The 22,423-nt window shown below is 50.8% G+C and overlaps 1 protein-coding gene across 2 annotated transcripts; it reads left to right on the top strand.

Moving 5' to 3' along the window:
• The first annotated feature begins 433 nt into the window (after positions 1 to 433).
• LOC112112331 (AN1-type zinc finger protein 5-like) lies at positions 434 to 12,896 on the top strand. Of its 2 annotated transcripts, none has more exons than XM_026654943.2 (6): positions 434 to 532; positions 2,914 to 3,078; positions 4,339 to 4,432; positions 6,102 to 6,220; positions 8,531 to 8,641; positions 12,561 to 12,896. In XM_026654943.2, the coding sequence occupies exons 2-6, from the start codon at positions 2,928 to 2,930 to the stop codon at positions 12,707 to 12,709; spliced, it is 624 nt and encodes a 207-aa protein (XP_026510728.1). In that variant the 5' UTR covers positions 434 to 532; positions 2,914 to 2,927; the 3' UTR covers positions 12,710 to 12,896. The 2 variants fall into 2 exon arrangements, with proteins under 2 accessions (XP_026510728.1, XP_026510729.1); XM_026654944.2 differs by having other exon boundaries at positions 4,342 to 4,432.
• The last annotated feature ends 9,527 nt before the right edge of the window (positions 12,897 to 22,423 follow it).

Genomic DNA, 22,423 nt, shown 5'->3' on the forward strand with positions numbered 1-22,423 from the left:
GTTAATCAGCTCCTTTAAATGGGGCCATTTTAACCTCCCCAGTGATGGATTGGCTTTAAAAAGTACAATCCTCCCCCCCCCCCATCAATTCCTCTTCTGTTTGCTGAGCACTGTGTTGATGCCTCCACACCTCCGTCGCCACCAAGCGTTTCTATAGCCCCATAAATGTACACTGAGCGTTACACAACCCAGAACAAAATGCACTATGTGCCCCAGAGTTCTACAAAGGCATCATAAACTCAGAGCCATGTGAGTAGCCTGTGGGGAATAAACTCTGGATCCGCAGATTAAAGCACTGATCTCTGCTGTCCGCCTGCCCTACACGCATGCCCCCACTCACTGCTCTTTTTATCCGTGGAAGGGCTTTTACGAATGAGCCCCTTTGGTGTATGTGTTTTGTAACATTAACTTTCATCCCTTATTTTTAGGTTGGATTTTTGTTGCCCTGTTCTCCCTGCCAGAAGGCAGCTCGTGGTGGGGGTGACGTCCGCCCCAGACAGGAAGCAACAGCTGGAGCAGTTCTTGAGCTAAGGTGACTTCCTCTAAAGGCTGGGCACTGGAAGCTGAGAAAGGGTCCAGTTCTTTGAGTGGGGGAGGTTTAATCCAGGAAGCAGCATGGGAGAGAAGCACCAGCAAACTGAGCAGTGGGCCAGGTTCATTCTGATGACTGGACCCTGACCCCTGCTGAGGAGTGATGTTTTTGGTGTACCAACCCCTTCCTCAGTGACAGCAGCAGGAGAGCCTCCCCGGGGCTCCATGTGTCTCTTTGCACAAAGCTGCTGGCTCAGGACAAGATGGGGCATGATGGCAAAGAGGAGAGAGGATTAGACATGCTTTCAGGGATACCAGCATTGTGCCAGGACTGAGCCGTTTGCTGAGGTGACCCTCCTACTGGGGAGTTTGCTCCCCTCTCCAAATCCATGCCAGCACACTCTGCTTGTGAACATACTTCTGTTGCGGTGCTGTTTCCTGCTTTGATCACATTTGGCTCCTCAGTAGGACCCTCCATTTGGATCCTGCTACTTTATTTTTTTGCATTCGATCTGCTTTCATAGCATGAGTATTGTACTGTTTTCATTGTCACTTCTGTGTAATTCCCCCAAGTACCGTTGGACAAAAGGACTTTAGATTCAAAAGGGGCGGCTGTTGTCGGGGCGCCCAAAATTAGAGGCCACTTTCAAAAATGAGGGTGAAAAGGATTGTTGTTACATCTAGGTCCTCTCATATTCCAGGGCTTTGCTACAGTATTCCCAGCGTGAGTTGAGTTAATCTCATCCACGGGGCAACATCTAGATAGTCAAGTGTGGAGGAGGTTTATCTGAACGTAGAGTTTAATGGGAAGCGTAGCCTGCAGGGCATGGGGAATGCCAATCAGTGCTGTGTTAAGGAAAGCTGTAGGGTAATATTAAAGAAACTCTAATCACCCATCTACGGACAAAGAGGAGTCAGCTAGTAAGAGCTGAATCATTCCCCTCCTACGGAAAACCTCACAGGAGGGGAAATGTTCCTTATTCCCAACGCATTGTTCCCTCCAGGGCAAGGTTTTGCAGGCTCTTTCAGGGCCGCTGGGATCTTTCCATCAAGCTGAATGAAGCAGCAGTAACTCCTGTGGGGGCGTGTTGAAGAAATGCCACATGCTTGCTAAGGACAGTACTGTGTTGGAGCACTGGCTCTGCTCCCCTCCCACCAGCTGATCCACCTCTTCACCCCTAAACCTACAGAGTTCTAACATGCACTCTTCACATGGAGGGATATCTGTGGGCTTGGAGAGAGTTGCTGGCCATCTCTCTCTGAAAGCTTTGGCAAGGGTGGAGTGGAATTTCCTGTTGCAGTTTTTAAAAGCTTTGCTTCCACTGGATCAGAATTATTTTTTTGTACTGTGAGTAGCTCGGGGCCAGAGTCTGAGCTGCCCTTTAACCAGTGTAAACCTAGAATCACGACCCTGAGATCAGTGAATTTACTACAGATTTACAACAGCATAACAGACGCAGCATCTCGCCCACGCAATAGGAATAATTTATAATCTGTGCTATAGGCTGTGTCGTACGTTTCTCGTCTCTTTCCATCTCGGTGCTTTTTACTACCAGGAGCTGTTGCTTATGGTTTTTGCTTAAAATAATTCAGTGCAGTTTGGGAACATAAATAATGCAGCACAATTGAAAGTGAGAATGCACAGGTGTGAAAATAGTTTGAGGGTGAGTTTTAAAAACAACACAAGACTGGCCTAAAATTGCGTGTGTTAAGGGTTTTACAGAACCTAGTAATAATAGGAATTCTCGCTTATTTACATTCATAGCCCACTCCCATCAGGGTTCAAAGCAATTGATCAGAGAACACAGATACTTGTTTGGATTTAAACATTCTCTTTCAATCTTTTCTGGGTTAGATATCACAGCCTTGGGCTAGTGCCTGAGAATCAGAAAGGAAAACTTGCTATAAATGAAAATGAAAGCGGTAAAAGTGCAAAATGTAACTAACCCACCTGAGTATGGTCCATTTAAATGCTTTGATTTGGTGATCGAGGGAGCTGCTACTAACACACGTACGGAAATTTTTGATTGATATTTGGGACCTGATCATGCAGCCCTTACTCACGCAAGTAGTTCTTACTCATGCAGGTATCCCGTGACTGTTGTAGGCCTACTTGTGTGAGGAGGGACTACTTATAATCCTGCTTCTTTTGACTTTAGTGATGCAGGACTAGGCCACTTTTGAATATGGGTTGCAGGGTTGGCAAGGGCTCCGATCTAGCAAACACTTGTGCATGAGCGTAACCACTTAGGAGAGTAAAATTGCACAAGATCACACCTCTCTTGGGGTCCTTTGTGCATCTCCTTCCTGGTCAGCCATGGTATACAAGGAAATGTCCCGCGGATATGTAACTGCTCTGTCTCTCTTGTTCCTGCTTTGTAGTTGGAGGCGAGACAATGGCCCAGGAGACTAATCAAACACAGGTGCCTATGCTGTGTACCACAGGCTGTGGATTCTACGGCAGTCCCCGAACCAATGGGATGTGCTCAGTTTGCTATAAAGAGTATCTACAGAGGCAACAGAGCAGTGGCCGGATAAGCCCCCCAGGTAGAGGAAAGTCCATTGATTGGATGTCTGGGTGTGTAAATGATGAATGTAGCGCTGCCTCTCAGCCGATCTGAGAGGTCGCTGCCTCGGCATATAAGCCAGGATCCCACAATCCCTGCACTACCTTAGTTGTATCCACCCTGATCCAAGTTGTTTGTTAGACATGGCTCCCATTCATCACACCAGTACGTCGCATGTCCTGACAGTGAGACTCCGTGCTGTTCAGCTGCTCCCTGAGCTCCCCAGTTACCACCAGAGACATCGGGCCAGATTCATCCCCGGTGCAAACCCACTGAAGTGAGTGAAATGGCACCAGGGATGAAATTGGCCACCCGGGTTGTCTAGTTTTCTCATCTCAATAGTGCTGACGAGCCAGAGCAGTGAAATTAAGGATCCGATCCTTGCTACTAAACACATTAGACATGTGACTGAACAGAGAGGCAGCTGTGAAGACAAACTCTGCTCTTCTCATCATTAGCAGGATTCACCCCTGCTGTGGGTTTGTGCAGACACTGAGCGTACAGGTACTTAGATGGCAACGTGAAAGATGCCTGATAAATCCCTTGTATAATTTTTATCCCCGGCATAGCAATGCTGTACTTGATTTCACTGCGGGGGATGGTACACTAAGGAGGTTGTTGTTCCTTGAGGAGGATTAGAGAATTCACTAAAGAGTTTGGTTTAGATCCTCAGCCGGTGTCAATCGGTGTGTTTCTGTTGTAGCCAGTGGAACGACACTGGTTTACAGCAGCTGAGAATCTGGTCCTTTGGCTTTAAGCAGTGGCAAAATGACAGTTGGGTTCTAGATAACATAGGCGCCTGCAGTGTCCCTTTAAGGGCCCTTTCAAAGGATACGTCTGTCTTGAGGTGGAGAATGGGGCAGTTTGGTTTCTCAGTACCAAGAAACTGAGAGGGGGACTCTCAAAGAAGCCTGATCCTGTGGGGAGCTGAGCAGCCTTCCATTGAAGCCAATGGGAGTTGAGGGTGATTGGCACTCTGAGCCTTTGTGGGTAGGTTCTCCTCATTGTCCATCAAAGCCCGAGGAGCCGCCAAAACCTCCATGGATGATCCCTTTGGCTCTTGTGGCAAAAACCGCTTGAGTTAGTGAGAAGGGTTTTGTGATCCTGGGTCTGAAAGACACCAAGTGAATCAGGAATTGATTCCTGAGCCTTGCCTGCTGTCCCTTTGGCTATTGGTTAACGCCTGTGGTGCTTGCTGATATTTCTGAGAGTTCACTGACAATGTGGGGTTTTGTCTTAGCAGCAAATGGTCCCAGCAACAGCCCTGCGGCTTCAGATTCCATCCCAGGGCAGGGCACAGAGGGAGACCCGACGCCTGAAGATGTGAAAACCAGGTAGGGGCAAGAAACTCTATACGGATCTACCAGCAATAGCTGTGGGACCAGGAGAGAGGCTTTTATTCTCTGCCTTGCAGCTGATTAGCTTTTGTAAAACAGTCTGGGTCTAAAGAGGTCACTGACTCAGTGTTCACCTCTCAGACACTAGGCCCAGCCTCTAAACTTTTAGTGCCCCAAAAGTGACTAGCTGACATATGGGGCCCGGTATGAAAGGGCATACACCTGTGAGTGTCCTTCCACCGCCATGCAGCTGCTGCTTGGAGCGTTGCTGAGGTTAACCCTGTCTGATCCTTTTCCTCTCCGCCTGCTTCATTTCAGAGGAGCATCCTGTCTGTACAGACAAGCCACAGGGCCTGATTCCCCTCTCAGGCTGGTGTAAAGAGTAATTCCATTGAAGTCAGTGGAACTATATTGGTGTAAAAATGCTGTGAACGAGAAGAACAAAATACTTTGGGAAGTCCACAGTAGACCTCCCTATGTATAGCTAATTTACCGGTGCAGCACCTGGATACGAGGGTGATGGACGTTCTAGAAAACCCCCAGAGGGCTGGAATGAGACATAGGAGAATCAGACCTATTTTCTGCAGTTCATTGCTGTAAAGTTCAGCAGAGTCCTGTCCTGAACTTGATTGAGGGAGCTGAGTGCCTGGGCGTGTTCGCTTCAGCGGCTGACTGCAGGGGCGGCCAACCCAGCTTCTCATTTGGAAGGGGCTGTTGATGAAAGAGAGAAACTGGCCTTGCCTCTTTTCTAGCTGGAATAAAAAACCCACCGGATCAAATCCATCCCCACTCTAATTCCATTGATGGCCCAGTGCTCTTAACCCTGGGTTGAATTCTGCTCCTAGCTTTCAAAGGCTCCAGATAGTATTAAATTCAAAACCAATGGTACAGATGTGTTTGAAACAGACTTTAATAAATGGAAGGGAAAAAATCCAGGGCTTAGGCTCTTTTGAGGGAGAAAAATCAGGTGGATTTCTGACCTAGAATACTAAGTTGTAGTAAACAGAAATACCACGCAAGTTTCTACGCACACAGCTCTGCCTGTGTACCCCTAGCCGGAATCCAAAACACCCGCTGTATTCAAATCCCAGTCGGTCCCAGCTGCTTCATAACTCCCACCACCCCTGCCCCCTGCTCTTCTCACTCAGCTCTGCCAGAGCCATACAGTCCTCACCAGTATCTGTTCTAATATATGGAGATATACCTATCTCATAGAACTGGAAGGGACCCTGAAAGGTCATCGAGTCCAGCCCCCTGCCTTCACTAGCAGGACCAAGTACTGATTTTGCCCCAGATCCCTAAGTGGCCCCCTCAAGGATTGAACTCACAACCCTGGGTTTAGCAGGCCAATGCTCAAACCACTGAGCTATCCCTCTCCCCACAGTCCTGGAGCTCTCTCTCTGGACTGTGACTCATGTCCATTGCTTTGGGAGGGAGGAGGGAGGCTGAGATCATCACAAATTCATTCCATTTGAGTCCTAAGAGAAACATGAACCCAAGTCTCCAGAGAAGAGAGGTTAAATGATTGACCTACCGTGCCGCTGCGCTTTCTGTGAATGTAATGAAGTTAATTTTATGGGCTGAAGATGCCTCTCACATAACTGCTCATCCGAGGAAAATATTTCTGTTTGCTCTGTGGTTTGTTTGTTGTTGTGAATGCTCCCAGCACTCAGACTCCTGTGACCCATCAGATGACGGCCATGAGCATATCCAGAGAAGAAACCAGCAGCGAGACAGTCGGATACATTAGCACAGACGAAACCTCCTCAGCATCTTCCTCATCAGGTAGTCAGCTGATTAAGACTTGGCTCGAGTATAAATGACAATCCAGTTTTAAGCAGCAAATAGAATACTAGCCAGGAACACAGGGAAGAGTCACACATGTACGATCTGTAGCTAACATCTAGGGGAAAGGGTTGGAAAGGCTGTTTCCTCATTGCCTGAGGATGAAGCCTAATAGATCACTCTGTGGGCTGAGAACTGACTAGCCACCAACCTTCAAATACCTGGCGGCCAGATAATCTTCCATGATTTCTATCTTTTTAAATGTCAGAACACCTGGAAGCAACCCCCTGCCCAGTGTGCCCATCTAGGCGGCTGCATGCTGCAGTTCCATGCCATCTCTCGCGCGGGACGAGTGGCGATCGATCCAGTGCAGGTTAATGGCAGAGGACGAGGAAATAGGACTCATGGGTTCTATTTCTGGCTATACTGGTGACTCGCTCTGTGACCACAGGCGAGTCCCCGAGCTGTTGCGTTCCTCACTTTACCGAGCTGTGAAATGGCCACGTTAATACCCGCATGCCTCACAGAGATGTTTGTATAGTGGAGAAGTGCAAATGTCAGTGCTAAGTAGGGAGCGGCTTCTGGTTGATCCGTTACAGTTGGTTTGGAGCCATAACGGCGCCACACGCTGCCATGGAGATGCCCTCCTCCAATCCGAAGCCACGGTTATTTAACCCCATGTCGGAGAAAAACAGAGTTCTTACTTTTAGGTTGGGTGCAGCAAGTTAGATACTTTATTTTCTCTAGCAATTGCATGGAGGGAGAGAGCAAAACAGGTCTCTTTCCAGGTAAACAATTACAGCAAGCATTTATACCTTTGTTACATACAATAATGGGCAACAGCTGCATTTTGTTTATACATAGGTTATCCTGATATCTTATTTTTTTCACCTCTGTTTAGACTACAGTCTACATTTTATACTTATTTAACACAAGGTCGCAACAACTTCTTATACAGTTCTTTCCCACTTGCCTTACACAATTCTTGCTTCTAGAAATTTCGCATGATTAGGGTTCCAGCTAGCCTAACTCTTGCTTATATAAGGGAACTACGTGGATTTGAAATTTCCTTCAAATCCCCGTCAGTTCTTTCTCTACTTCCACACACACCACCCGTTTGATCCTGTACAAACTCCTTTTTTTTAAAAAGGAGTGTTGATGGTCATTAAAGGAAGCGGATCCTGCTGCTGGATTCAACCATTGGCTCAAGTATGGTGACAGGAGTCCTTTTCTTACCAGCACAGGGCGAGAAGGAGGGTGAGGGAGGTGGTGGTTTCTGGCAAGCGGCGCAAAGCCAGAGGTAGCCTAGTCTGGTGGAAAAGGCACTGGGCAGGGACTTGAGAGACCTGGCTTCTATTCCTGGCCACTGACTCATGGCATGATCATCAGCAAGTCACTGCTGAAGGTAGGTCTGCACTGCAACGGGGGGGTGATTTGCCGTTCATGTAGACATACCGGCACTAGCTGCACTTTAGCTAGCTTGCTAAAAACAGCCGTGAGGATGTGGCAGTGTGGGCTGCCCAAGTCCTCCTTACCCTATGGGGTGTGTACTTGCTTGTGCTGCCTGCACTGAAGTTCACGCCACTGCATCCTCCTGGCTGTTTTCAGTGAGCTAACGAGGTTAAAGCTAGCGGGGGTACGTCTGCACAAGCCACAGATCACACCCCCGGCTACAGTGTAGACATAGCCTTCGTCTTCTAGGGCTAGACTTTCTAAGGTGTTTAGGCACCTAAAGATGCAGATAGGTGCCTAGTGGGAGTTTCCAAAGTGCCTAGGCTGGTTAGCGCCGAATTCCCATGGATCTCAACGGGAGACAGGTGCCAGCCTGCTTAGGTGCTTTTGGAAATCCAACGAGGCACCTAAATACCTCTGAAAACCTGGCCCTTAGAGCCTCAGGGTTCCCACCAGTAGAGTAGGGATAGTGGGGCTTACTTACGTGTGTAAAGCATTGTGAGACCTACAGATGAAACATGCTATGGAAGTGTGAACGTTCATTATTTATTTAGCTAAGCTAAAGCCCTTAACTGGGACTCGGGAGATCTGGATCTCAGACAAGTCATGTGATCTCTTTGCCTCGATTCTCCGCCTGTAAAATGGAGATAATCTCTCTCCCCTTTCTGTGTTGTCTAGATGGTAAGCTCTTTGGGGGCAGGTATTTTCTCTCGCTGTACATATGTACAGCTCCTAGCACAGTGGGGTCCCAATCTCCATTAGGGCCTCTAGGTGCTAGTGTAACAAAAACAATACACAGAAATGTTCCCTGGTGTGGAAGGGAGGTAAGGAAACTCTCCCCTCCTCTCTTTGTTGCAGAGACCCTCCTTGAAATATCCCAGAACTCTGCTGAGGGTGAGAAGATTTCAGAAAAACCCAAACAGAAAAAGAATCGCTGTTTTACTTGCCGGAAGAAGATCGGGCTAACTGGTAAGACATAATGAGGAAAGCGGCCTGTGGCCAAGAACGGCACCTGCCTGCTTTAGGGAAAGTAGATTTTTGAATCCCTGAGGTGGTATCTGTTTTCAGGCGTTCTTGTAGGGTTTCATAAGCATACATCCATATCCCCTGGTTCTGTGATCCTCTCTGATTTCACAAGATAAGCAGAGTTGGGGTGGGTCAGTGTTTGGAGCTGAAATTTCCAAGGGATGTGTTGGTATCCTGAGAAATGTGGGTGAATTGGTCGGTGGGACGCTGTTGTTTGAACAATACTGAACCCGTAGCCATAGCTTTCCCAAGCAGTGGCAGGGTGCAAGTGACACAATTCTTGTCTGTTTCCTTGCTGCTCTGAGCATTCCAATAGCAAACTGAGCAGCACCTCTCAGTTTCGCGCTGCTGCTGCTGCTCGGCAAAGCTTCGTGCAGAAGCAAAGGCAATGGAGCTGGCTTTCTGCAGAATTCGGAAGACAGCTGGTGATTGTGGGGGGCCTCGGTAGTTGGGTACCCAGTTTGAGACCTCTTAAAAGGGTCTGATCTTCAGAAAGGGCCTCATACCCACCCTCTGAAAATCAGGCCCTTTTAAGATCTCACAAGTTGGACCCTCAGAAATGGAGGTAGCTAAAATCTCTCGTCACTCCTGAAAATCTCGGTCTGTTTATTCAGTGGAAAGCTAAAGTGATGCGCTAGATCCCTGGCTTGCCAGAGAAGGAGGCGAGTATGTGTGTGGACTTTTTTAAGCCCTTTGTACTTTCTCCCTAATGCTGAGAGGCCACTGAGGAAATCTTAGCCACGTCCCCAAGCTGCATGAGGCTCACGACAGATAAGGCGTGGGCACAAGCGGAGCTCAGTTAAGACCAGCTATAGGGAAGCTTGGGTAATATAAGAATGTATCTACACATTTATTTTGCAATAGGGATGTTTGGAATTCATTCACTGGGAGTCCAGGTCTGGAACAGCCTTCCAAGGGGAATGGTGGGGCAAAACCCAGGGTTGTGAGTTCAGTCCTTGAGGGGGCCATTTAGGGAACTGGGGTCAAAATCTGTCTGGGGATTGGTCCTGCTTTGAGCAGGGGGTTGGACTAGATGACCTCCTGAGGTCCCTTCCAACCCTAATATTCTATGATTCTAACTGACTTCAAGACTGAGCTTGCTAAATTTCTGGAGGGGATGATATGATGAGACCGCCTATGATGGCGTGTAGCCGATCTGCGACTGCTAGCAGCAAATCTCTCCAGCGGCAGGTGATGGGACACTAGGTGGCGAGGGCTCTGAGTTACTACAGAGAATCCTTGCTCAGGTGTCTGGCTGCTGGGGCTTGCCCACATGCTCAGGGTCTAACAGTAACTGATTGCCATATTTGGAGTCAGGAAGGAATTTCCCCCCAGGTCAGTTTGGCAGAGACCCTGAGGGGTTTTCGCCTTCTGCAGCGTGGGGCACGGGTCACTTGGAGGTTTAAACAGTAGATTCTCTGTAACTTGAAGCCTTTAAACCATGATTTGAGGATGTCAGTAACTCAGCCAGGGGTGGGTGGGTGAGGTTCTGCAGCCTGCGATGTGCAGGAGGTCAGACTAGATGATCACGATGGTCCCTTCTGGCCATAAAGTCTAGGAGTCTGAGGTCCAGTGAGACACATTGTCAGAGGGGCAGGGAAAGGGAGGGCTTGTTCTTCATTCTCCAGTCCTGCACCGTTCCCTAGCACTCCCGTCACTTAAATATACAGCCGTTCCTTGGAAAGAGGGCTCTTGACGTGCCAGCTGGCTGGGCCCTCTACCCTTCAGCTGTGGTATAGTCAGTCAGTCTTTTGTTCAGACTAGGGTCCCCTCTACCAGTGACTCCCAACGTACCTCAGGGACTGTCTGCTACTCTGGGTTTCTACAGTGCCCGGCCCAATGGGGCTCCCTTTTTGGTTGGTCCTTAGCCACTATTGTAATAACCATGATCAGCATAACATGGGACTGATGCTCTAGGCTGGGCTTTTCAAAAGCACTTGGTGCCGGCCTAGCTCTATTGAAGTCAGTGCTCAAATCCCCACTGAGAGTAACAGGGGCAAAGGTAGGCCAGGAATGAGCACTTGAAAATCCCCCCAGCCCCCTGCCTGCCTCTGAAAATCAATTGGACTCTGACTGTTCAATGAAAGCAAGATCAGGCTATTCGTTATGAGCCTGGGGAGCTTAATGGTGAAAAAGTGACAGGGTTGTTCCAGGTAAGCAGCATTAATCAGGCCCTGTAAGATGTTACAGGCAAGAAAATTCACTAAGCAATTAACTTGGCTGCATTTCCTTACCAAAAGCAGTACTCCCCTCAAATTACTCCACCATTTAATCTTTCCCTGGAAAAAGTTAACCCCAGAGCTGCGGAGGTCACACTGTTTGAGCAGAGCGCTCTCCTCTTTAACCTAGTTATAGATTGTGATTAGCAACATGAAATCTACACACGAGCCTTTGCTTTAACCAGCATTAAGGTCCCATGTGCGAGATAAGCCCGAGGTGTTTGTGCAGTGCCTGGCACAACGAAGCCCTGATCTCGATTTGCAGCCTTTGGGCGCTATCATATAAATGTTATTAGCAAGTCCACTTCCGGGAGCACAGAGGAGGGAAAATATACTCTTTGTGCAGGCTCTCCAGATCTGTAGGCAGCGGGATGTCCTCCTGGAAGGGAAGCTGCTTTCTTACCCAGCATGTTTAAAAAGTCGAACACCCCACACCCCTTCTTATGGGAATAAATAATAATATTGGGTACCTCACAGGAATTCTGTGTATTAGGATAAGGCAAGTCAGCACCCGTGTCCTTGGATTCTCAGATGGGGATAAATTCATACATCACACCAACGTCTTGGAAATTGTTCCATAGCATGTCGCTTCAGGCTGCAGCATTGTCCGGTGGTTAAAGTGCTGAACTCAAGTTAGGAGACCGGGGGTTTGCTCGGCTGCTGAACTGAAGTAGATTATTTCCCTGCTCTGTGCCTGGATTCCCCAATCTAGGACACTGGGATAATGGTACTGGTTAAAATACCTTTGAAAAACGTTGTCTAAGAGCGAAGCTAAATGATTAAACGACAGACTTCGGTAGCTGAGTACTTCACTTGTGTGGTTCACTCCATCCAAAGGCACCAGAGATATTAGCCATAAAACCCAGTTCTCTGGAAAGTTTTCAAGGGGACCAATGATCAGATTGGGACACGGTTGTAGCTCACACAGTTCTGTGGATAAAGCAAACCTAAAATGTCCAAGTAGCAACCAGGCTGTTACCTAGTATCCAGCGAGATCCATCAAAATACAGCACAACCTCAATTATCTGAGCTTCAGCAAACTGGTGTCCAAAACAGGGTCATTTTCCCATAGGCCATTATCTTTGGTTATTCAAACGCTTCCCGTGCTGCTGTTGCCTTCGGCTTGCCCTTTGATGAATGGGTTGTGCTGTAAATCCAACATGGCATGTTGTATTTTGAGCCACTCCTCCTGCCGTCAGGGCACGAAAGAGCTGACTCCTGGTCAGCAGAAATTTGAGAACAGGAAGCCTGATCTTTATTGGAAGCCTGTTGACATGCTGTGACCTCCAACCTTGGCTTCTGATTGGTTCGCTAGCCCTCCTCATCTCCAGTGAATGTGGGCGCGCAGGAGCAGTAGGCCCTGTTAAAAAACTCTCTTCCCACCGTTTGGGACAGCTGGCCCAGTCATAGGAAATCAAATGAAGTGATGGCTGAGCCACTGGACTGCTCCGTGGCAGCAGCTGAGCCCCCCTGGATCACCGGGGGGACTCGCAGGCAGTTAGTGCCTAATCTGACCTTTTTTAGGCATAAATGGGGTGTCAGTGTGTGCTAAGAGCCAACCCTCTCGCCCTGTTTGTGTCACCTCCCCATCCGGATAGTTCATGATTAACTCTGCTTTGTCTCTCCGGAATTCACCTATCCAGGTTTCGACTGCCGTTGCGGGAACCTGTTCTGTGCCATCCACCGGTACTCTGACATGCACAGCTGCCCGTATGACTACAAGGCGGAGGCGGCTGAGAAGATCCGCAAGGAGAACCCCATTATTGTGGCAGAGAAGATCCAGAAGTTGTGAAGGAAGCTGAGCATTGAGTACTTGAGCCTTGTGGTGTGGCGCTCCTCCCACTCCCGTTCCCTCCCCCCAAGGTGTCTGGGATCCTGCCAAGAGGTGAGGAGACTCAGCAATCCCGTGGCTCCTTTCCCCCCACTTCTTTTCCTCTACCCGTCGCTCAGTTGACCCGTTTTTACCCTGTTTTCACCCAAAAAAGGGTTCTCCCCCCCCCCCCCCCCCCCCCCCCCCCCCCCCTTAAGAGCTTTGGACTTGTCTTCCAGCAGGGCTGCGCACACAGCTCACTCGGCATGGAGGAGTTCAGCAGCCTTCCCGTTCTGTCGACAGCCCCCCCTTCCCCCCCGGGCTTTGCAAACGGGAGCCTGCTGTGAGCGTCGCTGAGTCACTGCAGCACCTCGCTCTGGAAGCTCAGCAGCGAACGTCATCTCCTGTCCCCCTGAGGCTCCCGTTTGGGCTCAGACACAGAACAAGGATTCTGTCCCGTTACAGCTCTGAGTGTTCCCCCTTCCCCTTAAGCAGCGGTTGGTGTCGCGACAGAATCGTGAAGCGGCGGCGGCTGGTGCAGCATAAGGAGCTCGTGGCTCGCGGACGCTGCAGACGTGAGCATTACACCCGTGAGCCAGGAACATTGAGGAAAGACCCGCAAATGCCTCTTGCCCTTCCCCAGGCTTTGTGGGATGCTGGGCTCAGCTGCGGGGGCTGCTTTCAACGCTCCGGCGGGATGTCCGGCGCTAGCCTCGTGTTTCAGACTCGCCCATGTGCAGTTGTTGGCCGATTGTAGCCCCACCGAAGCCCACGCGCCAATAACCCCCTTCCACCCCTCCCACTCTTTACCTTCTGCCTTATTGTGTGATTCTCTCTTATCAGGGTTGTGCGCAAAACTCAGACCAGCAATCCTCCTCCTCCTCCCTTTGCTGCACGCATGCAAATCTCAGAGAGCTCTGTCCTGCCTCCAGGCCTCGCTGATATTCAGTGAGCCTCTCTCTCGAGTGGGTGGATCTGGTGGGAAATCACACTGAGCCGCCGACCTCTCCCAGCTCACTGCTTGTTCCCCAGGGTGCAGCGGTAGCGGCGGATCCTCAGCTGTTGTGAATCAGGGCCGCTCCATTGCCTTATAGCAGCTGAATCTGCCTGCTAAGGAACTTCTACCATTCTGCGCCATACAGGTCCCCCCAGTTCCCGGGTGTGGCTCAAAGGGGCTGAATTTGGGCACCTCTGGGACCCAGATTGAGGTGCCGATCCTGGATTCGTGGAGGGAGAGGAATGTTGGAAACTCACAGGGCCTGGCCCTCCATTAGATTTGAAAAGAGGATTCGGGGCGGGTGTGAAATCCACTCCTGTGCGGCGCGCCAGCCCCACACCCCTGCGCCACTGAAATCCCACTTCCGTTCCTGTGCTGAGCAGGACTCGGTATGTAGACGCGGGGCTGGCTCTCTGCAGAGGAGTGAATTTCACCCGGGCCAGGCAGCAGCTAGCTGCTTTGAGGGGAGCTCTCGGAGGGGAGCCTTAGGAGGTGGCTCGTTTCTGGGCTGTTTACAGGACCCAGCAAACTGGACAAGCCACGAATTCTAGAAGCAAAGGAAGTGAAATGAGCCCCCGGAGAACGAAGCAACTAAAATGCCTCTGCCCCCACTTTTAAACTATCCCACGTGATAAACTGTTTCCTTAAACATCGACTTCATAGTAAAAGTGCAAAGAGCAGTTCAATTCACCGGGCCAGACCTGAGCTGCTGTAAAGCAATCCGGAAATCCACGCGGCCTGGCCCATTCACACCACCTGAGGATAAAGATTTTTAATTTTTCTACCTGGATCCAGCCAAATCAGTCTCTCCCCTCCTTGTCCTAGCAGCATTCCCTGCAGAAGGTACCAAGGGGAAAGAATTCAAGGGCTAAATTCTGGGCTCAGTAAATCCAGAGTAACTACAGTGGAGATAGAGCCTGATTCACTAGTGCTGCCCTCTCCAGTCTTACACTGGAGTAACTCCATTGATCTGCATGGAGCTAGTGCATAAAACTGGAGTAAAGCATTGGTGAATCTGATCCGCTCTGCAAATCCGGAGTAGCTCCATTGACTTCAGCGCAGACACGCAGGGCTAGCTCCTTGGCTGGTGTGAACTGGCTGGTTCACGCCAGCCGAGGATCCGGCCTGGAGCACCAATCCCAAGTAGCATTGCTGAGTTCATGTTATATTCCAAGTCTTGTTTTGGTTTCGGCAGAGGTGCTCTAGGTACGTGCCAAGGTAACACGGCAATGAATCAGAGCCAGGCTGTAAATGTTCTCGTCAGTGCAGAAAGCTGGACTATCTCCGTTGGAGTCATTCTGGATATACACGGGGCTTCTGAGACCAGCATCTGGTCTCCAGCAGTTTGGGGCCATATAACCAGTGTTGGGGGTTGGTTTCTTTCTGCGCCATCCTTTTGTTAGCCTAAGTGGGCTCGTTTGGTCTTGTGTTTAATTCAAGCCAGGAGGGAGAACGCTAGCGGTTTCTTCCTCCCATCGTACGCATCCTGGTGCCCACGCTCATCTTGAGTCTAGCAGAAACCCCACTTTCTTCTGGAGAGACATTTTTATTGGTGAAAAGGGCCTGTTGCACCCTGGCTGCCTTGGTCCCAGCATGGCCATGGGAGCCCTGGAACCGTTCTCGGATCACACACTGTCAGTAGCGTTCACATTAAGCCTGGGAATTCTTTACCAGGGGGAGGGGCAGTTCATTGTGGATGGAAGCCTAAGCAGTGATAAACCAGCCCTCTGTTTCTCCCCCACTTCCTCTATTCTCTGTCTTCTTCCTAGAAAGTCTGATACCAGATATGTAAATATTAATATATTCTAGTTTGCTTGGATGGTGTCAACTGCTCTTTATGTTGCTGTGGCTTGGGAGCTCTCTGGCCACCCGCCATTTGAGCTGATGTTTTGCGGGGGAACTGCTGACTACCCCAGGAATAGCTGCATGACAAAGGGCGCCGCTGTATTGTTCATCTCCAGTCGTCGTTGGCAGCGCGCTTTGAGATCTCCAGATGACAAGCACCGTAGAAGAGCCGGGTATTATGATGAGCGGCTGGGTGGGCTTTTCCCCAAAACGCATTGCACCTGTTTCTTATCTCCCTCGTCCCAACATAAATCAGGAGTCGCTCCATTGGAATCAGCGGGCCTGATTCTTTGCCTTGTTCCTTGGGTCATTTAGAGCTGTGTAAAGTGACTGTTAAAACGGTGGCGTTCTGAATTGCCTGTGAATTTCTGTTCATTCCCTCTGGGGCACCTGGCATTGGCCACTGTCGGAAGACAGGATACTGGGCTAGATGAACCATTGATATGACCCTGTATGGCCGTTCTTATGTGTTTTACACACCCACTTTGCACTGATGTAAATGGAGGGACAAGGTGCAAGGGGTGGGGGGGCCAGCGGCGTTATACTGACATAAGTGAGCTCAGAATCAGGCCCTATCACGCTCCTGCTTTATGAATCTCTTTCAGCTGATCTCCAGGTCTGACTCGTCACACGCAGTGGCTGGGGATGGCTGCAGTAAAGCAGCACCTCAAGTCAAAGGGGCTTTGCTGCCACTGAGTGGGGCATGATGAGTCGTGCCTTGGTAGCTGTCTTTTAAAGTGCCTGAGTTGCTGTTCCGTCCCCTCCTGGGGAACCCGAGCTAGCTGGCCTAAAGTGAGCTCGGGTGTGTCTGGCCATGCTGCAGTCACACCCCGTGATTGTGGTGCAGACGCACCCCGAGAGGCGTCTGGAGCCCAGGAACACAGCTACAAGGGGTTAGTGAAACTCCCGTGCCCATCCTCCCCGAATTGTCCTGCCCAACCCTAACCAAGGCCTTGCCAGACGAGTGCCAGGCTGCCACTTGCTGTAGTGCTTCATGCCACTTTGCGGGGATGGTGCTTGGAGGTGCTCATCCTTGGTGCCTGGCGGAAGCCATTGGAAGTCTGGTGCATGACGACCCAAGGCGCAGCTTGTGTTCCTCTGCTCCCCATGGCACCGGGCAGGCTGGAGCTCCACAGTATGCCGCTGCCAGAGCCTGAGATCCATCCGCTGCTCCTCAGCTGCCAGCGTGGCCATCACAGAGAGGCTGCCATAACCAGTCCCCCACAGCTCCATGGAGGATGTGGGAGCAATGGCTGGGTCCCAGGGGAGGAAGGGGTCGGTGGCAATCACTTTGCGTGGATGAAAAGGGCTGAGGGCCAAATCCTGCCCTTGGACGCAAGTGTGTATGGCTCCTGTGGGAGTTTGGCCCAGATCCTCAAAGGCATTTAGGCACTCGACTTCCATGGAAATCTGGGAGTTAGGAGCCCCAGTACCTTTGAGGATCTGGGCCTTTGTGTGTCTGGTCAAGAACCCGGGAGCTTCTGGAGCTGGGTCTGTGTCCAGGGCCTCACTCGCACCTGTACCTGGGGAGATGTTCGCTGCCAGGGAGCGTGCTCGGGGAAAGCAAAGGAAGGGGGGTGTCAGTGCTGCTGTGCCTAGAGCTACTACCTGGAGCTGTCCAGACCAACATTTCCCTGACACGAGGAGATCCCTGACCAGGCTGCTCAATGGCTCCTGTGTCCTGTCACTAAAGCTGATAACTCGTCTCCAAATGCCTGGCATTAGTGAATCATGTGCAGTCAAGGCAAATTACAATACAGCCTCTGTGATCCCGCAGCTAAAAGGCATCCCAGGGAGGTGGCCTGGGTGGCCTTCGCTCCAGCGATCTCAGGATACTGGCCACGTTTTATTTTTGTGCCTTAGCCTGCGAATGTGAATCTCTGCTTCTGGACATGCCGAAAACTAAGCAAGCTCTGGCTGGAGCGTCGGCAGGGGCTGCGGGGCCACGTCCTTGGCTGGTGGAAGTCAGTGGAGTGACACCAATTCATGCCAGCTAAAGATCAGGCCCACGCGTTCCTGAACACACACTGTCGCTGATGGCTTTCACAGGCAAGACAAGAACAGGAATTTCCCAGTGGTGGAGGAGCTGGTAAGGTGAAAAGAGGCTCTCCCAAGGGGTGTGCCCCCATGCGGTACGAGCCAGCTTTTCAGAGGAACCCAGCCCCCAGGGTTTCAGTGCGTGTGGTTGTGGGGGCAATTCTCCATTGTTCTCAGTGGGTGCTGAGAAGTTGAGTAAATCTGGCTGTTGCATTTCAGGTGTGTCTACCCTGCATTCAAAGTGTGAACATACCCACTCTAGCTGGGCTAGCATAGGCTTTAGGACAGGCTGTATGAGCCCTCCCAGGACCTTAGGCATGTACTCCGACAGCTAGCCCATGTTGCCGTGGCTTTACTACTACCAGTCCCTGAGCAAGCTAGATCAAAGCTCGCTCGGGTATGTCTACACGTGCTGCAATTACACCTCCGACTCCCGTGTAGACATCCCCTTAGGTGCCTACGGGTTTGTCTTGACCAGGAAAGTCCTGTTTAGGTTAGGGCTGGCCAGCAAGTGTGTTAGCTAAATGGGACATAACCTTGATGCCTTAGCATCATAGGGTTAGAAGGGACCACAAGGGTCATCTAGTCTAACCCCCTGCCAAGATGCAGGATTCCCCTCTTCTAGGTAAACCGGAACTAGAACCCAAGCGCTCTTGAAAATCCAGCCTATGAAGCTCATCCACTGAAAGGGGAAAGGCAGCAGTTCCTCTGACTTGATTTTAGCTAGATGCAAATTCCAGGTGGCGAGTCTATGAGCAGCCACCTCCCCTAACCGGCACGTGCTACCGCATCCCACCAATGCAGAGCTTCTGCGGTTGCTGAGATTTCTCTTCTAATGATTGGCCCTTTATTTCTAAATGTTCTTTAGTTTAGTCTATCTGCTGCCTGGACCCAGATCAGTTCACGTACCTTTACGGTGAGATGTGAGAGTTACTTCATCTTGTGGGTTTCTCCTCCTTTAAAAAAGTTGAAAACTATGATCAAAAGATCCTAACAAGACTTCATGAAATACTGAACCATCACCTCAGTGTTTTAATTTAACTCCCGAGAGACCATTTATTTCTTCATAAGGCTCTCAGTGGTTTGAGCATTGGCCTGCTAAACCCAGAGTTGTGAGTTCAAGCCTTGAGGGGGCCATTTAGGGAACTGGGGTAAAAATCTATCTGGGGATTAGCCCTGCTTTGAGCAGGGGGTTGGACTAGATGACCTCCTGAGGTCCCTTCCAACCCTGACATTCTATTCTATTCTAAAGCAAGAGAGGTGTCTTTATGCTCTAGCTCTGTTCCTGGTTGTGGGTTTGATGCAGGAGTCTCGGGGTGAGGTTCTCTGGCCTGGCTGTGCGTGGTATTGGACTGGGGGGTCGTAATGGTCCCTTCTGGCCCAAACGTCTACAAATTAAGCAAATCTTAAGAGAGTCACCTCATCTTATCCTCTAGGGAAAGTGGATGCCAGAGGTAACAGGATAGGGGCTCGATCCTGAGAAGTGCTGAACTCTTGGTGTTTAGCACCTTGTGGGATCAGGCCCGGTGTTTGTACTTTCTGGGTCTGAGAACGACCCCATTATATACTGTGGGACTGAGAGCCCTGGGGTCTGCGTTGCATCCCACGTCTGCCACTGACTCCCTATGTGATCTGTGGGCAAATCAGTGAACCTGTCTGCTTCAGCCTCTCCAACAGTAAAAGGGGTTAGCTATGGGGTGGGGCAGGGATAATTAATTGACTGTGAAGGGCCAGAAGCCAGGCACAGGGATGAAATGAGCCAGCATGCCCCCACCTTAGCCAAAGCAAGGGGGATCCTCCCATGTTTAGGGGCAGTGATAAGAGGTCTGGATCGCGTGTTGTTCTGACCTCTGCCCTGCTCCGGCCCATTGACTTCAGCCTGACATTCGGCCTGGGGTCCGTGCATGGCCCTCACTCAGTGGAGCTGGCTGGGAGAGGAATGGGGAAGGTCCCTGGGGTGGGCGGGATAGCATGTGATTTGGGAAGGCCAAACAGGAACTGCCAAGAAACCATGGAAAGGCCGCATCACTAGCCAGCCCCAGAGAGCGGCTGGGGAAGAGCTGAAGCGGAGCAGAAGCAGGAGGAGAGGAGCAGCTTTGGCATCTTCTCTGATCATCGGTTACCTGCCATTTTCCAGTCTGAACATAGGAGGAGTCCTTGCTTTGTAGTAGTGGCCCTTGTCCTAAGCCTGCCTAATATCTACCATTATACACATTTTTCCGGCCACTGTTGGAAGAGCTTTAGCACCGTGGTGATTGGCAGCAGGACTTTGAAATTCGCTAGGAGGTGATGGGTGGTGTCAGGGAAGCGCTGCTGTTGGCTCTGTCATGATCCGTTTGGATTGGGCTGAGTTACAAGCTGTCCAAACCCACCCGTCGCTGGACGCATTATGCTCAGCACAGCTTGCTGCTAAAATTGCCTGACAGGCCGTCTGCACTGAGCATGCTCAGTGCTACCCTCCCTGCGGCATTCGGAAGTGGCTGCGCAGGAAAATCCCTGGATGGGACGCAGACCAAAAGGCTGAAATTCTCTGGCCCGTGTTAGATGATCAAAATGGTGCCTTCTGGACCTGACATCTATTGATCCTCCTGCTCCTGCACCCCCCTCAAAACACCTTTTGGCCTATGGGAGGGAGCCTGAAGACGATGACTTCAGGTCTCCCCTGTTTAATCTCTCCTCACCTCTCCATTCACTCCAATTTTCTGAGTCTCTGCCAGTGCCACAACCCCTTTTTGCATCCTAGTTCTCCCAGGGCTGAAGATAAGCTGATGCCTCAGCTACCTGTGGTGGAAAGGGACAAGGATGGGTGGGGGTGGGGTTGCATTTAGGGCCTATGACTGAGAGCCATGCACAGTGAGTAGTTTATATTAATCCTTGGCAGCTGTCTAGTTTATTTCAGCTGAGGCTCTGCAAAGGCAGCTCACGTGTCATCCCCGTCTTTAAAGTTGGGGAAACTGATGCACAGGAAGGAGACGTGAGGAACCCCATGTTCACAGCAAGTCCCAGGTTCCCTGCTCGAGCCACTACCTCCCAGTGCTGGGAATGGAACCCAGGAGTCCTGCCTGCCAGTTTCCCTGTCTCCCTCGCTCTCCTCTCTTTGTCCCCCGCCCCCTTGTTTATTTTTACTCCTCCCTGGACTCTAATCCCCTGTCAAGGTTAATTCTCATTCTGCCCTCGCCTCGAGAGAAGCTCATTTGAAGGACTCAAGGGGGGTGGAGATTGCGAATCCTTCAAGAGGCTTACCCGGCACAGGTGCAGGAGTCTCAGCTGGAGACGCACGGTTAGAAGGGGGTTGGTTTTCTGCTCCTGAGAAATGGAAATGAATTTACCTGGAGACAAGGGAAGAGGTGTGAGTCATAGATTGTAAGGCCAAAGGAGAGGCAGTGTGGCCTAAGGGCTAGTGCACTGGCTTGAGGCTTTGATCCTATACCGGGCTCTGCCAATGGCATGTGGGGTGACCTTGAGCAAGTCACTTATCCTCTCTGTGCCTCAGTTTCCCCATCTGTAAAATGGGAATAATGACACTCCTCTGTGAAGAGCTTTGAGATCTATGGGTGAAAAGTGCTGGGTATTTCTAGTCTGACCTTCTACATGTCACCCCGTTAGCCCTGCCTTGAGCCCAATAACTTGTGTTTGGCCAAAGCGTCTCTCCCGGTCGGGGACTTGAAGAGAGCAGGACATGGAGAATCTTGGGAGTTTGTTCCTCACGGTGACAAACATGGGCCTGATTTCTAATCTGAATGCGTCTGACTTCAGGATCCAGCCATCAGTCCTTGCTCTGCCTCTCTGCTAGATTCACCAGCCAGAGGACGTGGTGGGAGCCCCAGGACTTGAGTCTTTTGAATCCAACTAGACTAAAAAATGCCCAGGGTGATACGCTGCAGGGAATGATCCAGCACTGGCCTTGGGAGCTGGACTGCAGAACAGTGTAGTCTAGTGGATAAAGCCCTGACCTGGGACTGAGGAAAGTGGGTTTTATTCCTGGCTCTGCCACTGGCCTCCTGGGTGACTGGGGGCAAATAATTTCCCCGTTCTGCCTCCGTTTCCCCATCTGATACTGACTTCCGTGGTAAAATGCTTTGAGATCTACGGCTTAAAAGCGCTATAGATGTTAGGCATTATTATTATTGTGCTCATTTTTAGCCCAGAAAGTGCCTTGAGCTAGATTGGGCTCAACATGATCTCCAGGCCAATTCCTCACTGCTTTGCGGCAGGTCCAGCCAGCCCCTGTGGGGGTGGGATCAGAGCTGGGGGGCGGGGGAAGTCACCTTTCCCTTGAGCTCCTGCTGGAAGGGATCTCCTGCCATCTGCGATGCCGGGAGCTTGGCAGAGGGATTAGGACTGGGTCATCTGACACAGGCTGGGTGTCTCGTCTTCGTGGCAGAGCTCAGGGCCAGCTTTCCAAGGGGTCAGCACCCACCTTTGGGGCCAGGTTTTTGAGTGAGCCGGCAGCTCCCGCGGGTGTCACTTAGGGCCTCCTCTTTGAAAAGCCTGGCCCAGATAAATACCTTAGATCAGAGAAGCCCAATAACCACAACTAATGGCACTTAGACGTGTCAGCTCTTCCTTTGGAGCCCAACGGCTGAGGGGGCCCTGCAGCCTCGGCTGGGTGTGTTAGGGTGCTTTGGATACCGCAGGGCGGGCAGTTGTGTGGCTCATGTACAGGACGGGGGCATTGGCAGGGTTTCAAGGGCACCAGCTCACAAGGACCATGGGAAATAACGTTTCTACAACTGGAGCTGGGTCACTGAGGGGTGCGTGCGTCAGCTGGGCCTGCCGGAAAACCCCGATTGGCTGCCTTCCCGATGCCCCACCCC

Source organism: Terrapene carolina, unplaced genomic scaffold (genome assembly GCF_002925995.2).
Source record: "Terrapene carolina triunguis isolate 2854851 unplaced genomic scaffold, T_m_triunguis-2.0 Scaffold194, whole genome shotgun sequence".
Lineage (NCBI taxonomy): Eukaryota > Metazoa > Chordata > Testudines > Emydidae > Terrapene > Terrapene triunguis.

What these genes read in the sequence shown, in the direction of transcription:
- LOC112112331 (XM_026654943.2), top strand. Translation starts at nt 2,928, where the DNA reads ATGGCCCAGGAGACTAATCAAACACAGGTGCCTATGCTGTGTACCACA. An exon ending in CCTGAAGATGTGAAAACCAG is followed by an intron (nt 4,433 to 6,101) that starts GTAGGGGCAAGA and finishes GAATGCTCCCAG; the next exon opens with CACTCAGACTCCTGTGACCC. An exon ending in CTCAGCATCTTCCTCATCAG is followed by an intron (nt 6,221 to 8,530) that starts GTAGTCAGCTGA and finishes TCTTTGTTGCAG; the next exon opens with AGACCCTCCTTGAAATATCC.